Source organism: Vanessa atalanta, chromosome 14, assembly GCF_905147765.1.
Source record: "Vanessa atalanta chromosome 14, ilVanAtal1.2, whole genome shotgun sequence".
Classification (NCBI taxonomy): domain Eukaryota; kingdom Metazoa; phylum Arthropoda; class Insecta; order Lepidoptera; family Nymphalidae; genus Vanessa; species Vanessa atalanta.
The window spans coordinates 4237647-4254775 of record NC_061884.1 but is presented as its reverse complement, the minus strand read 5'-3'; the positions used below and the strand labels follow the sequence as shown (position 1 = coordinate 4254775).

Sequence of the window (17129 nt, the reverse complement as noted above, 5' to 3'; positions counted from 1 at the left end):
CAGTACCTAGCTAGCATTTTGACTTAATTTCAAAGTACAAAACATAGGCTACCTTTATCTTCTAATTTATTAACCTTCGCCCTGGAAATTGTACAAGCCCAATGATTAAAGATTATTATAAAATAAATTATATAGCAGAGTATAGTATGTTTATTTTGATTATGAGAAATTATTTATTCAAACCATTTATATAGTATTAAATAGACGAATTAGGCATTATTAATTTCCTGGGCGATGCTCAAGATTTATCAAGACTACTACACATATTTTCGAAACAATGTCCTGTGAATCTGCATTGTTATATTATATGTAAGGATTGACTTAATCCTATAGTACGGTTGTCAGTCACGTTTTATAGAATTTGTTTTTCAATAAATCTTAATAAAAGTTATGCCAATAATTTTATTGGCATTTTTATATTATTATATATCTATTTGGCATTTAAATAAAATAGATTTATTTGGTTTAATTCTTTATTACGATACAACAACAAATCTAATGTTGTTGGTGTTCAGTTTTGAAGTGAAAAAAAGGTTTAAGTTTTTTTGTAAAACAATTCTATAATACATTGACTTTAAAATTTGATGAATATCGAAGCATAAACCATCTTAGGAGCATTTTATAAAGTTTATGCGTTCTCTGTACTTACGATACTTTCTGCGCGCTATCGTCTTTTAACCACTGCTGAGTGCAATCTATCCCCAGTTTGTTGTGTATTATAACTTGTATTAGAAATATAATCAGTAACTTCAACTAATACTGATTAAGTGTAATGTATCGAGTTTAGTTTATAATTATGCTTTCTTTATTATTAATCATAATTTACTTAGTGACAATTTTAAGATAAAAATGATGTCAACTGATTATTTCATCAAATCATGTAACTTTTTTATGATATACACAACTGGTTTCGGTGTCTCGACACCATAAATCCGCATTGCTTTATTGACACAGGTGAATAAGACTTACTTGTAAGAGAAATAATTATAACTTTTATGTCTACTTAATGCAAGTGTAAACGTTCTAGAAATCTCGCACTGTTCGGTCAATTTTGTAAAAAAAATAAAGTAAATTTAATTTGACCCTTTGTTTTTATTATGTTGAGAAAATCAAACACAAATATATGCAATAAAAATAATTTATATAATTTGACTTAAAATATGGTAAACTCGGTAGCATAATTAACAAAATTTTATAAACACTGAAAAATATTCAGCAAATATATTTTTAAAACGGCAATAAAGCATCTGCATTTGTATTTCATGGGCTGGATACCTGAAAACAAAACCATGAAATAAATATTAGCAACAATTATTGACTTCAAAAAAATATTACAAATAAATATTTCACGATGAGAGCTTACGAGAGAAGAGACAGTCGCATTACCGACTATACTAATAAAAAGTCAGAAGCTGTTTGGTGTTATCATTTTTTTTTTATCGATAACACATATTAAAAAAAGAAAATCGATTGACAAACATAGAAAAAAAGGTTACTGAACGGGTTTTTCTTAACCTATTATAAATAGATTTAAAGATAATTGTAGATAAAAAACAATACCAACCACCAGAAGTAAAGACAAACAAACAAACAACATTGAATTGACGCGATATCATTGGTCAAGCGAGATCTTGAATAATAACCTGACAATTATTAGAAAAAAAAGGCGATTTTAATGTTTATGAAATTGAACAGGAACTTTAGCAGTAAAATTAAAATGGATGTTAGTAGGACAGCCTTGTATTATAAAGATATATTGATCAAGAACTGTTTGCAGTACATAATATAGTCGTGCCTATATTATAAACCACATGAAATAAGTAAATCTAAGGTTCGTTAATTTTTAGCTTACAATAGCTTACAGTACTGAATGTGACGCTCAAGAATGAATGTTTTTCGAAATAAAAATTGCCAGATTTTTACTTTTTTATATTCAATTTGATATATTTCGTTTTTTTTTTTTATTGAAAAGTCTATATAAGATTTTAATTTTTAATATATTTTCCTTTAGATATAAAATATTTATCCGAAACATATTTCATACATTGTCATATCCGAAATTTTATAAAGTTCTTAATTATATTTAAATAATTTTTAAGGTACATATGTAGTATTAACTAATTTCACAAAGTTATGTAGTCGTGACAATACTATGTTTTATTAAATGAAAAAAAAATAACAGACAAAAAATTAACTACAAGTGAATGTAAATTGGATTTAAATTTCAAACATGTGTAGAATTAATACAGCAGAACTATCAGTAATTCGCATGGAATATGTAAGTATACAAATACTGTTAATATTCTACTTTTATCCATCGTTAAGCTACTGAGTCTCCAATAGTAATTTATTTGTAGTATTTTTTTATAGATACATTTATTCATAAATACAGCTACAAAATTAAGCAATTACGGCTATGTTTAGATAATGTACTGTTAATTTATTTATTACAGATTAAAATATAAAATCAAAGTGTACAAAGGTGGCTTTTCCCGAAATGGGCTGTACAAGTTAGATATATAAAATCCAATGTTACAAAAATATAGCTCTCTAGAGCATTGGCATTTTGTACGTACATTACATTACATTAATCTTGGTAATTTGCAAATATACTCTGGTGATCAAATACTATTTTATGAAAGAAAACAATTCAATCCAAAGAAATCCTATAATAATATTCTTTGTTTCGCTAACCATTATATTCATTGACGATATTGTACTGTTATAGGTTGCGTAATCGATATACCATTTCGATTGAAATTATACCAATCTCAAACAACTACATGGAAAGAGTGGTCGATTACCGTAATATCTATGATCTAAGACTCAGGACGAAATCTATCATAAATCGGAGACGCAACAATAGAAAGAGGAGCGTACGCATCAACGTTCGTTTTCATCCGATCACTCCTGCAGCCGCAGGCCGCTGATGGACAGGAAGGTGAAGGCGTTGTGCAGCGCAGACACGGGCACCGCGCACAGCGCCACGCGCGCGCCCACGCGCTCGCCCGCCGCCCGCGCCGCGCGCCGCAGCGCCTCCGGCGACGGCGCGCCCCACACCTGCCGCCACCGCGCTCGCACTTACAACTCGGATCGCACTTCGTACACATACACTCATACAAAAACAAAATATGCTTGTCGAAGCATCAAATAGTTTCATTGGGATTTATTTCTTTTTTATCGTTGCCAGCATGTACGATATTTGACGTAGACGAACACGTGACAGCCGAAAAGCTTCATAGTTGATGGGAATATCGAAAATCATCATGTTGGATAACAAGTCGACGCCTAGCCCCTTCGATATGCTTTATTCGTTTAGGCTCTTGCGAGTATATTTTATATGATTGAATTAAACTTAAACATACCACCGGTTTGGAATGTAGATACTAACGTATTCATAATTACAATTTATTTATATATTGAAAACGTGCATACTATATTTTATTTTATTTGGGTAAAACAAGATTAAACTGCTACGAAAAATTAAATGAATTTTTAAATTAATAGCAATAAAGAAGTTGAACTATTCAATTTGTTCTGCGATAAAAAATACTTACAATTTTTTAATTGCAAACATTGTAACTTTTAAAGCATATAATATTTATATCGAAAACTACGAGTGGGTTATTCGACTGCGATCTGGGTATATCTTCCGAGGGGGCGGTACCTGGTAGAATATCCGCACGTAGAGCGCGGGCAGCGGGTCCCGCGTGCAGTCGTTGAGCAGCTTGCGCAGCGCGTACTCCAGCACGTCGTCCAGGTCGGCGGCCGACATGCCGCCCGCGCTGCGCTTGTGCCGCGCGCACGCCTCCGCGTCCGGGAACGACACCTGGCACGTCGACGGAGACGAACCTACGGGTCGTACAATCCACACACTCAAAGCAAAGTTTGATATCGATTAGATTCATTCATATCTTTTGTATAATCCTTAGTAAATTTGCGCAAAGTGCCAGTTTCACTTTGCGAAAAAGTTCGATTTCGTATAAAGGGTTCGTAATGTTTAACAGGAATACGGGGAACCGAGCGCTGTTTGATTTGACAAATGATCGTCATGGTAGCGACTCATTTTCGACGGAATATAGCTTACTAATAGTAGTAAGTAAGATGGCAGATGTAACAGATATGTAATTACTATAAAGCTCGTTTTTTTTTTTAAACAAATTATCATCGATAAAGCTAAAAATGTATGCTTTTTAATAAACAAAATACCTATCCATGGTAATTATGTGGTTTAATTAATTTGCCATTACGTGCAAGTACTTTGTTTATAAACTACGTTAGGTGCTTGAAGGACGCTTCAAGATGATGTTAGCTAGCTATTTCTACCATCATTATAAATAATGTTAGAAATCCATGCTTTTGAGACTCGAAGGGTGAGTAAAAAAAAATATATTCATACATTCTCGATACAGTTCAAAGTTAAGTTTGACATAATAATAAGAATCATACCGAAATGTCACTCACTACACAGCAATGTAGTATATTACCTGTTATTTATTGACACAAAGTTCTACATTCCCTATTTATAGAAGGCAATATTTATGTACAACATTTTTTATGTGCCTATTGTTCAAAAAAATCCTTATTTTCAAACTTAACATAAAAAAATGTAACATTTATTTGTGGTTGTATGTACTGTTTGTTTCCACAAAAATATATAAATAATAATTAGTGTGTCACGCTTAGACAAATGCATTCGATACGTTCGTTTCGTATTACAGTGGTCACTGTTCACATACCCGTGGCAACATAGCAGACGATAGCAGCGACTGTATTCTCGTAATTCCACCTTCTCGTTATAGCGACTTTATAATCGCCAACGCTGCAACCGGTTTCTTCATCTGTAATAATTAATAAAATACAAAATTATATGTTTTATAAAAAACTTATAATTGATGGCTTTGCTATATAGAATAAAAAACATCCACCGTTTCATATATTAAAAAACTCACTAAACATTAATGATATTTCATAAATTATTTGTTCAAAATGCATTTTGAAGATAATTATTATTGAAGAATTATTTGTTTCAAATGCATTTTTGTAAAACTTGCGTATCATACAAAAGTTGGACAATAAGTTAAAAAGTTAAGTTGATAATAAAATTATTTAAGAAATCGTAGACATCGTAATATTTTCAGCTTACCAAGCATGACAATAGATTTGACTCAATGTTTTTGTTTTATTTGTGTTGTGTGTGTCGTGTGTGTTGTGTTTATATCCAATATATTATAATTATTTCAGTAATTAATTATGAAACCCGATAGAAAATATATACCGAATAAACTTTATCTCGATTGGTTTGACTATGGTACTTGTGATTATACAGCTATACGCAGTTACACGCACACAAACTTAAAAATGACAGAAATTGACAGGCGGCAATCGGAATAAGCGCTCTTGAGCTTTTAAAGTTAGATCATACCGTGCAATTGGTCATAAGCTGAGTAGAGGTTCGTGGCAAATGTGTAGATTACTATTATATAGATACTTATTTCAAATCTTTGGCTTATACATAATAAAATATATACTACGTGTCACGGCGTGTGTGTATCGTGTGTCGGGTGCGAGCGACTCACATTCGAAGCGGTTGTTGTCGGTGTGCGCCCAGGCGTGCCACTCGACGGCGGCGCCGCGCGGCAACGCCTCCACCACCGCGCACTGCACGATGGCGCCCGCCGTGCGCCGCTCCAGCTGCCGCCGCGCCTCCCGCGCCGCGCCGCGCGACGTCACGTAGCACACGCTCTGCGCAACACGCTGCGTCACAACGCTACCCAATACTCAAAGCGTGTCTCGAATATTTACTTTTCTTTATATAAGGACATTAAGTTCGTTTTTTCTCATAAAACTGTCAAGGTATCGTTACTAGTTATTTACACCGCGCTGACGTTTTGTACAAATTATTCACAGGGTAATATTGGTTCATGTCAATGAAATGAGTCGCTTAAGAGTATGGAAGTTTAATTACTCCGAATAATAATAAACACTGATCAGTATAATAATGCAATGTTGAAATATTGTAATTAAAGCCTCCGGTAATAGATATGCCTGAACCTAGACCTGCAAATTAATCTGTTATAGCTATAGATATATCTATAGACTAGAATATTCTAGTCTATTCTAGATATATTCCAGTAGAAAAAAAATGCGTTTTAGGTTTGTTTACGGGGGCGAAGAAGTAACGTTTGAAACCGCGCGAGACCACTGTTTAGCAAAATATATAAATTAAACAGTGGTCGAGGCGACGATAACTATAATTCGATTGATCAATCGCTCCACGTGTACTAGTGCTACTATTAATATTCCAGTCACCTGTACGACGCTGCGAATGTGCGCCCTCGCGTGCGCGGCGCGCAGCACGCGCGTGAGGTGCCGCAGCGCGAGCGCGCACTGCGTGCGGGCGCCGCCCTCGGCCAGCCGCATGCAGCCCGGCACCAGCGCGATCTGCCCGCACGTGCCCACGACCTCGCCCACCTGACCACACGAGGAGACTGTGTAAACTCGTCTGGGTGCAACTCACTATCAATCGTTTGGAGTCACTATCATATTAGGTGTGCGCAGGCAGCGTAAAAATGCGTATGAAGGCGATCATTACCCATGAATACTCAACAGGTGATATTTGTTTGTTCTTACAAAGTTGTACTTACAAAGTTTAAATTGTAGCCACAATTTGAACTTTTTATTTAAATTGCAAATGAGTAAATTTCTTATAGCGGGCTTTAACACAGCTGTTGTGTTAAATTCAATGTCAATGTGAAAATTTAAGTTAGATCGCTGAACAATTAAGTAAGTCTAGTTAGCGTGAATTTCAATAATTACCTGGATGTATATCAATGTATAATACAAATCTACGAGCTAATTCGTAACGCCGATTCGAGTAATTTCCTTATTATTTATCTGACCTTCAGTCCACTCATATGTAGTAAACAAAACACAATATTGTATAGTAGATTTTAAGTCATCGAACACATGTAATCAATGTAAAACAAATATCACTTAAACATCGTTTTGCTGTAATGAACCATTTTTTTTTAAATATTTATTTTCATTCAATTGTATCATAAAAACTAACCTTAACCGCTTGACTATAAGGTCCGATATTGGCCGGCGCCCAGTGCGATATACCCTGTACATGCATGGTCACACGTTCTTTGGAACAACCGTCTGAGTCTTGATCTTTAACGTTATTTGGTTTATACGCAACCTGTAAACAATACAAATATTGACATTAAATAAACAAATTAATATTGGACAACATCACATACATTATTCTGATCCCAATGAAAGTAGCTAAAGCACTTGTGTTGTGGAAAATCAGAAGTAACGACGGTACTACATACACTCAGACTCAAGACAACATAGAAAACGAAAGTACTTTTTCTACATCGACTCGGTCGGAAAACGAACCCGGGACCTCGGAGTGGCGTACCCATGAAAACCGGTGTACACAACTCGACCACGGAGGTCGTCCTACACATTAGACATTGGATTAAATTTACCATTAAAATAAAACATATTTCAACGGAAGGAGTATATAAATAATTTTGACCTTGAAATGACTGGACGAGATCTAAACTAATCTATATTATTAATTAACGTATGATGTTAATGTAACGTACATATATGATATAAGTGGAATGATGTCACATGATATATAAATATATATTAATAAAGAACTAATAGCAGTATAGCAGAGCTATTAGCAAACCGTATGGAATAGGTAAGTCTAAGGTTTGTTAAGTTATCTTCTTTAATTATTGGAGTAAATACTATTTTATGCAGTGTTTTAGGGCATTCAGACTTATCAAAATCAAGTAAAATAATTGCTCAACACCTAATTTTTACTTTTTTTTTTTATTTTACTCACCGCGTCCAGTATGAGACCAACGTTCTTCGGTAGAGGGCACTGTACGCATACTCTCGTAGGAGGGTTCGGAAAGGAGAAATTTTCCACGTAGACAGCGTTCAGTGCTGCATATTGTTCCATGTCCCGCATATATATGTTCACAGAACATATTTCAGGTAAGGTCAAGCCTTCAGAGTCGAGACAACCTATAATTGTTGTTATAATATCCGTTGATAATTTTATCCATATAGACATTTAATTCAATAAAACTATTTTGTTTTTTAAATTACTATATGTTATATCGTTTAACATATTTATTAACTATATGGTGTAACTTTATGAATATTTTTTAAAATAAATTATTTCTTAGATAAGAAAGTAACATTGTCTTCTATTCATTAAAAATATCATTATTTAATTATAAATATAATTATGAAGTTAATTCAGGAGTTAATTGAAAACGTGATAATTCATAATTACATGATAAATCGCTATTACATACAGATAGTAAATTTTCGTTAATATTAAGATAAAAATGTCAAAGATAAGATACAATACAATAATTGATTAATTATAAATGTATTATTACACAAGAACATGCACAAATTGTCGAGATTGACTTGAGATGGTCTAGTGATTACAACACGCAGCTCATAAACGGTGATTCTGGGTTGAATCCTGGCACCACTGACAGGAAAACATTGTAAGGATAACCTGCATGTTCCATGTGTCGGTAGAAAAAAATGGCACATGTGTATCTGCCAACCCATAGTGGAGCAGTATAGTCGAATAAGCCTTAAGCCTTGTCCTCATACGGATAAGGAACTAAGATCAGCAACGGAATATTTCTTTACACAAAATAAAAAAAAATGCACATTTATCAGAAAAAGCTCCTGAACAAGTTTACCTACTAATGAGTTTCTTCATAGCATCGGCGGTGGCTACAGCTGTATCAACACCTTCACCGACAATTCCTCCGATGAAATACCATCCATGCTTGTTACCATATATGGATCTATGGTCTAAAACTGGATGCATATCGTCCGGATCATGCATCTCATCGTAATAGTAACCGTCTACTGAATCACTACTATCAGCCGTATCTATGCTTTGAAGAAGAGCAGGGCTGTCCCCGGAGTAAGTGAGCAATGGGTTCAGTTCGTTCTGCTTTATCTTTTCTTCCTTTTCTAACTTCTCGAAAGATTCTAACTCTGTTTCACTTAGTTCTATATCACTTATGTCGCTAAACACGGTATCATTCAAATCTTTTATAAAATCTAATGAGCTTTTCACTGTTGGAGGTAGTTTTATTGTTCCATCGCAATTTTTTTTAGGTTCTAGATGTAGTTTTAAATTCAAATACCCAACTGAAGCTACATGGTCCTCCGTGTGTATTACCAATTCTTTTTCATCTCTGTAAAGAAAAATTGACAAATTGAAAATTTTACATGGAGTGTCTTTTCTTAATTTACTTCTAATTTTTTGCTAAGCATTTCATAAAAAGATAAATTTATCATTATAATTATATAATTGCATGGCGCATAATAGGACAGTTTGTATTCTGTATTTGCATTATTAACTTTTCAAAGTATCAACTACAAGTAAACAATCAATTACAAATAAGAACAAAACATCTAATTTTTATATAATACAATGAAATCTAATATAAAATATACTTACATAACTAGTTTCTTTCTAAATAATGGGCAGTCTAGGGTAAAAGTTTCATACTCGCCGCCCTCACCACAGATATTGAGTCCATACTTCTCCTGCATGACTAGAAGGTGGGGCTGGATCTCTTTGATTGTCATACCCAGGTGTATTCTGGGATCCAGACCTAAGGCTGCCACCTGAATTGATCAAAGTATATTGCAATGTTTTTAACAATGCTGTTTACACATAGGCAATCTTCAAACAATACAATGTTTTTAATTATAATAAATACTGAACATTTATTACAGCTTATTTTTTTTTAAATATTTTTAATAAGACAAAAACCATAAACATTAATTAAATTAAACAAGAGCATAAAACATGAATACATTGTTACTGATTGTTACAAACAAAGATATATTATTAATATTGAGATAACAAATTGATTTTCTAGTATAGATGTAAATTCGTTTTAATTATATTTTTATTAAATTCATTTTACGCAATTGGATTCATAATTTAGAAATACTTTACAAATCATTATTGAAGCAACTTCTCTGAATAAATCAAATAAATTACACTAAATATTTATTAAAAAAGGGTGAAAGGTTTAAGTTTTTTTTATCAAATTCTGATAGCTTAATTCCTTTATAAAATTACTTAGAATCCATTCAAATATATTCAATTACAATATGGAAAACTTGGAAAATATACCTACTGTATGTACTAATAGTTTGATTCATTGTATCTTGTTCCTAGAATCAAAGTTTAAAGATATCCAATTGTCAAATCGTAACTTTATATATTTACAATATTACGAAGTTATGATAACATAAGACAGATTACACAAACATACACACATACATATATTAAAATATGACACAGATATTATCTAAATAGAAGTAAAACACACTTGCTTATCTTAATTACAAACAATTATGAAACTATTAAGAAGAGGAAATCAATGTCAGTAACATTTGAGTGTCATTTATTTCAACAAAAACTTTAAATATTTTAACTTCTTATTATTATCTACTTAATCATTACCTACATTATTAAATGAGTGCGTTATTTTGTCTTGCCAAACTGGAAAAATTACTAAACCAATATGCATTAAACTTAGAGCAAAAATGCTGCATATTTTGAAAATGATTTTAGCATAATATAAAACATGACAATAATGTTTGTCAACAATTTGTTATTTAAGTCACTAATTTACCATCAATGCACAGCTTTAATTAGAAGATCAATTATTATATAGATGTACATATATAGTTTACTATATATGTATATAAGACTCATTAATTGACCTAGCTTAAATTAGACAGTAGGAGGAAAGGAGGAGACCTTCATTGTGTAATATAGAAGCAACACTACAAAATGATTTTGCAATAAAATAATTCTATCATAGTAAATATAATTATTTTTAACTAAACCGGTCGAATATAGACATATATGTTTGTATGTATGTTCTAAACTTTTAAGGATGTTACCAGATCATCTCAAATCAAGTCTATTTGAATTAACATTAAGCTATAGAGTCAATCTGATGTTTAGTTAGCATAATTTGAATTGTAAAAATATTGTATTTACAAATTATTATGTTTCATTGCTTTAATAATATATACAAAAATAAAAACATATTTTGACTACTATAAAATTGAATAACATAATAATTAGTATAATAGACAAAATAATTATTTAACCTTGATGATGATGGCTTCAACACCACTTGCAATCATTTCTTGAAGTAGTTCTTTCTGATTCCTTCGCCACAAGTAAGCAAGTGACACAAGCCCGAGCCTTTGACATCTAAAAAATTTTGTACCAAATGAACATTTGAAATAAGAAAGTGCATGAAGTGTTATGGAAAATCAAACAATAAACTATGTTTTTTTCAATTCCGCTCTTATTATCTCTTTTAAATTGTAAAATAATGATAAATTAAACATGCTATATACATTTAAAATATTATTCATATTGATAACTTAAATAGTACTTACACATTCTCTACCCTAATTCTTTGGTAATCTGATAGAATAGCCCCACAGGCCACAGCTTCAATGTCTAATTCACCCTACAATAAAAAAGAGCATATATATTTCTTATTAACTTTACATTATATACTTAATAAATTTACAATAATATATTAAAATAATTGGTTTTTAAGCCTCTATCACTTTATCATATTTCAAAATATTTATCTGGTATGAATATTCTTCCATATTCTACAGTACCTTTATCTTGAACAATAGTCTGTATAAATCCTCCACTTCATCATTATCGGTTGGTTTATAGTTTCGCCCTTGATCGATTGCAACACCAGAAATTTCCTCCCTATAGAGAGGTAGTCCCATTGCTTCAGCATAAAGGTTGATACCCTGGTGCCCAACAGTCTGATACATGTAACTGTCAAGTTCATCTACAATATAAGTTATACAATATATTAAATAACTAGAAACTATAGTTGTTACACTAATATTCATTAGAAATTGAAATAATTATTTGTTTTATTTAAATATGGTAACAATTTTAATTATTATTGAAATGATTAGTTAGAGATTAAGTATACATAATTATTTATTACAGGTTGGTAAAAACCTATAAATAGTTTTCATTTGCAATAACAATTTCATAAACATCTTATAAACATACAATAATGATATATGAAATTATAGATACGTATAAAATTAATCTAAATTGGTATATTATATGACAATAGTAACCTTTATGTATCGGTTGGAGGTTGGCCAGGGCTACAATCGTATGCCCGGCGCCGACGCACTGCATCATATTGTAACAGCTGTCCTTTCCACCGCTTATTAACGCGACCGCCCTCATCTTTGTAAACGTACAATATCACGAACAGTTACAAACTTACATTAATTACATAACAATCATAATTACTATTTTGTGCAAAAACAATACGACTATTTCACAATGCGGTATCCTTCACAACAGCACCATATTTTATGCTAAATAAGCATTTCATCTCCCACTTCAGCCCACTTCACAGCAAGCCAGTGAGAAAACTAAATCACAGTGTAGTCATTATCTAAATTAAGATAACATTATTTAATTAGAAGGAAATAAGAAAAAATTACTTTTAAGCTCAACAAAATGTCATTTGTGTGATATGATATGTCACCCTTGTAACAGTGATAATGTTGGTCTTGATTCTTAACTTTTTGATTATTATGCAATCAAAAAGTTACGACTTATAAAAATATAACAAAAATTAATTAGCCTCATTAAAATAATATAAAAATTAAATAACCATTAATTTTACTCGAAATCAAGAAACATTGCAATAAATTAGATTTGTAATGAATACAAATGGCAACATTTTACTAGATACATACTTACCAATTTAACTTAAATAAGTAATTTTATTGAATAATTGTTTTTAATAAATACTAGTGTATTTATTTAAGTACATATTGATTTTTTAAAAATAAATGGCAAATTTTTCATTTAACTTTTTTCGAATGATTATTTTATTAATACTGTTCTTAATTTTACTATAAAAAATTATACAACCCGAATTTATTGTATAGTTCTTTAATTTACGTATGATGTACGGAACTTACAGCATAATGAAATACATTCGAATTGTTTGTTTTGTTAGGTTTTTTTATAATTAAGTGAGGACTATATTGGAGAAGGATTCATATTGCGTTGTCACGATAAAACCTTAATGTTCGTTTAATAGCGAACTGCATGGATAAATTATTATTCATGCAGTTACCCGCAGTTAAAGGAATTTGAGTTTTTTGAGTTTATTATTCAGCAAAATATCATTGGGACTGACGAATATTTTAAAAGTATAATAAATTGTGAATCCTGAAATAAGAGTACCTAGTATCTAGTATTCAAATACTAATACAAATCGTTAAGTTTAAGGAGTGATTTATGTTTGTCAATTGTTAATGTGCCAGTGTCTATGGGTGTAGGTGTAAAAACTTATAATGACTTACCATCAGATGAATAATGAATCATTTGTAGATTTCCTACAACACTAACAGGAATATGAAAAATATCTATATATAAGGGCTAATTAACGATAAAAAAATTAAGCACTTTTTACTGATTGATTGTTTACATATATAAAGAAAGAACAATGAATAGATAGAATAGATAATAGATAGAAACATAAAATATGCATATAATATTTACTGTAATTGATAAAGGTGCAGTTCCCAATTAGGGATACGACGCAATCGTGTCGTGTGAACAAAATATTAAATTGCTAGATGGAATGGCAAATTGGCTACCTTATGGAAAGTGGTCACCATCTGTGGCCACCTTCCAAAATTGGGACCATAGGCAACGTCAATGTGCCACTAATCTTAGAACCTAAAATGTTATCTCCCTGTACCTGTAATTAAGCTGGCTCGCTCACCCTTCAAACCGCAAAACAGATTTTATTTATTTTTTAACAGGGATTTGTGTGGGCGAACCTTGTGCCAAGGGCCCAGTAATCTTTAAAAAATTACTTCTGAAACACAATCTTGGGATTATATAGTCAACGTTGTACCGAATTTATAAATATGACAGGTATTTTTATTGAAAATATTACCATATCTAATTTATTTATATTTTATTTGTTAAACAGCTGATGCTTCGTCACAGAAAAGATTATCTACTACTTAACAGAGGTTTCCTGGTTTACTATTTAAAGCGAGAATTTGCGGTTCACAAGTGGTGCCGATTGCCGCTGTGGTTTTGATACGTATAAGTATACATGTAAATTGTGGTCTGCCACTGCGGCATAGAATCATGACCGATCATATTTTTAACAAACACATCGTGATAAAAATGGATAAAACATAATGAATGTCATTTAAATAAATCATTTAAATTATTTATTTGTTTCTTCCCTTATCGTTTTCTATATTGCGTACGTTATATGTATATATAAGAAAACCTAATTATTGTGTAAAATCTGACATCTCACCTTATTATAACGTGCAATATTGACATTATATCATCTCGGAAAATAAGTTGGTATCATCTGACGCCCAGCACCACGTGCGCTCATATGTCAAATTAAATAGCGCGGACTTCTATTACTTTCCGTTACACATTTTCGTCCCACATCCCGTTCACACATCAATAAGGGCATCAAAAAACCATTACAGAAAAAAAAGTATTTCACTATAAGATTTTTTTTAACCAAGGTTAAACCGTTATGATTAATAGTTCATCTCCAGTTAACACAAATGAAAAGCAAATCTATATTTAAGGGTACGTTAAATGTATTGGTGATTTACAAACTACTTATATTGTTCCGCCTTCTAAGGAACCTAACTTAGTATGTATACTAAGGTTAATTAGTATTTACTGAAGTTAAGTAGCATTTCTATTACTACACATTCTATAATGAGTAGTTAGTTACTTACTTAATTACCTACTTAATTAAGTCATTAAAAGGTCCTTATAGGATTCTAGCACGCTTTTTAGTTTGGTGACTGAATTTTAACAAAAAAGTATATTTATTTTGAGTATCCGTCTATTTCATTCGGGTGAAATAAGAATTATATTTACTTCCGAATTGTAACGAAATATATCGGGTCCCAACTTATAAACCACTCAGGTGGTAACTTATTCAAAACATCTAAAACGGCTCGAATGTTTAAGAGTTCAGTTACACACACATGTACAGAATATTTATAGTAGAACTTCGATTGTTCGAAGCAATTGGGTCCGAGACGGATAAATAAAAGTTTCGATAATCGAAACACGGGTTTTATGGGAGAAGATCATAGACAAAACCTTCGAATAAACATAATACATATAAAAAGTCCAATGCTTTTATTGCACCATAAAGAAGTAGAGATGCGTTACTTTTAGCCTAAAAAATTCGACAGTTTGTCAAATATATTTTTTCACCTTCGTCTTTCTACGTTGCCACTTGCCGCTAGGAAGTGGATGGACTCGACGTTGAAGACAAGGCACAATTTAAATTAACTAACTTATTTGCTATTCCATTATATAATCTATCTCTGTGGTAAATTTCATTCAAGTCTGATCAGCCGTTTTGATGTAATTGAGTAACAAATATCCATCCTGTATCGCTCCATCTGCCTTTTATGTTATAAAGGTTATTACAAAACTTAAAATAAAAAACAGTTAAGTTATAATATAAAACTAAAAGTAGGTACTTATATTTATCTTAATAATAACAAGATATGACTAAAGGCACGGAACAATTAAAATCAAAATAAAATAATATCACTGGACGAACTTTTCTAAGCGAAGTAGGGACGGATAGCTAGTGCACTGTTAGATTAGATTATCTATCTTTGTTTTTCTAACATGTAGTTGCTAATTTTATAATTTTGAACCACTGTTCTACGAATATTATATGCTTTTTATATTATGTTAAAACACATTTTTAATGCGTTATATTTATATATATATATCTTTTTTAATGAACTTTATATACAAAATTCCTGGCTTTGTTATGAAACAATTGCAGGTCACTTAGAAGTATGTAATATAATCAATAATAATTTATGTTCATAGCTTCGTAAGTTTTGAGGTGTATACCTTCTTGGGATTTTTGCTTCGTAATTCACGCGGCTCGTTCATGAGAGTCCCTTACATTTTTTAAAGTGAAAGTAACTTTGCCTTTAGTTGTGAAGTGGGGATAAATATACCTAAGTGTCTTTTACATATAATCGGCCATTTATAAATTTTTCCGTTTCGATTTGCCCTAGAAATAGATGTCAATTCTTAAATCGAAAACTCTAACCTTTTCATTTTTAATATTAATTAACCATTACAAAATTAAATTAAATTGCATTACAAAAGCGATAAATTACTCTTACTTACACAAATCATTGCTTATGCTGATATTCAAGGCTCTATTAAGTATAATTTAAAATTAGAATTGAATATTCATAACACAAACTTGATTTTTATTACCTATGCTATGTTATGATATGTTAAATTATATTATGAAAAAAAAATATCAATCGAATTAAATAATTATTCAATGCGCATACATACTTAATGCGTTTTGTAAACAAAATTATATTTTTTTATGCTAAATGTAATTAATTGTAACATGCAGTCAAAGTTGTAAATCTTTGCATAATTACGTTATACGTTGTATGTACTTCTACTTCAGTTACGTTTCGAAATATTACTTAAAAATATATATTTAAGCGCCATCTCTTACTCGAATGTGAAATATAAAGATTATTGTAAGCGATTTCTATTAGTTTTACATTAACGGAGAATGTAATATAATTACACGAAGTATCGTTTCACATATTACTGCAGTAAGTAACGATTATTATTACAAGGAAGATAGCGTAGTATTTAAAGAATAAAATGATAACATTTCAGTGTTTATTGGTTCGTTTTTCAAAGTCTGTAATTGTAGTATTGCTATAACAAAAAATTATACATTAAAATATTTTCCTCCTATTTATTGAAATATTAATATAAAGCTTTTGTAAATTGTATACATAAAATCATTTGTATGTATTATATTTTAAAAGACACTAGGATTTCATCGTTTTTATATAAAATATAGTTTATTAGGGTATGTTAAAAAGTGAATGCCTAAAGTACAGACGCAATTAAACGAACTAGTACATCCTACGGCAGGTTTGTCAGA

The 17129-nt window shown here is 31.3% G+C and overlaps 1 protein-coding gene across 1 annotated transcript; it reads right to left on the bottom strand.

The window, feature by feature from the left end:
* Positions 1–1122: 1122 nt before the first annotated feature.
* Positions 1123–12630, bottom strand: LOC125068623 (diphthine--ammonia ligase). Its single transcript, XM_047677862.1, has 14 exons — positions 12226–12630; positions 11737–11921; positions 11503–11576; positions 11206–11311; positions 9527–9696; positions 8758–9260; positions 7868–8052; positions 7073–7204; positions 6313–6474; positions 5580–5745; positions 4740–4841; positions 3668–3852; positions 2881–3060; positions 1123–1275 (listed from the first exon to the last, which is right to left on the bottom strand). The coding sequence occupies exons 1-13, from the start codon at positions 12338–12340 to the stop codon at positions 2905–2907; spliced, it is 2241 nt and encodes a 746-aa protein (XP_047533818.1). The 5' UTR covers positions 12341–12630; the 3' UTR covers positions 1123–1275; positions 2881–2904.
* Between the last annotated feature and the right edge of the window lie 4499 nt (positions 12631–17129).

Excerpts from the sequence above, each read along its gene's own strand:
- LOC125068623 (XM_047677862.1), bottom strand. The coding sequence starts at position 12,340 with ATGAGGGCGGTCGCGTTAATAAGCGGTGGAAAGGACAGCTGTTACAAT. Across the intron at positions 11,577-11,736 it reads GACTATTGTTCAAGATAAAG|GGTGAATTAGACATTGAAGC; the intron begins GTACTGTAGAAT and ends TTTTTATTGTAG. Across the intron at positions 3,061-3,667 it reads ACGTGCGGATATTCTACCAG|GTGTGGGGCGCGCCGTCGCC; the intron begins GTACCGCCCCCT and ends CGGTGGCGGCAG.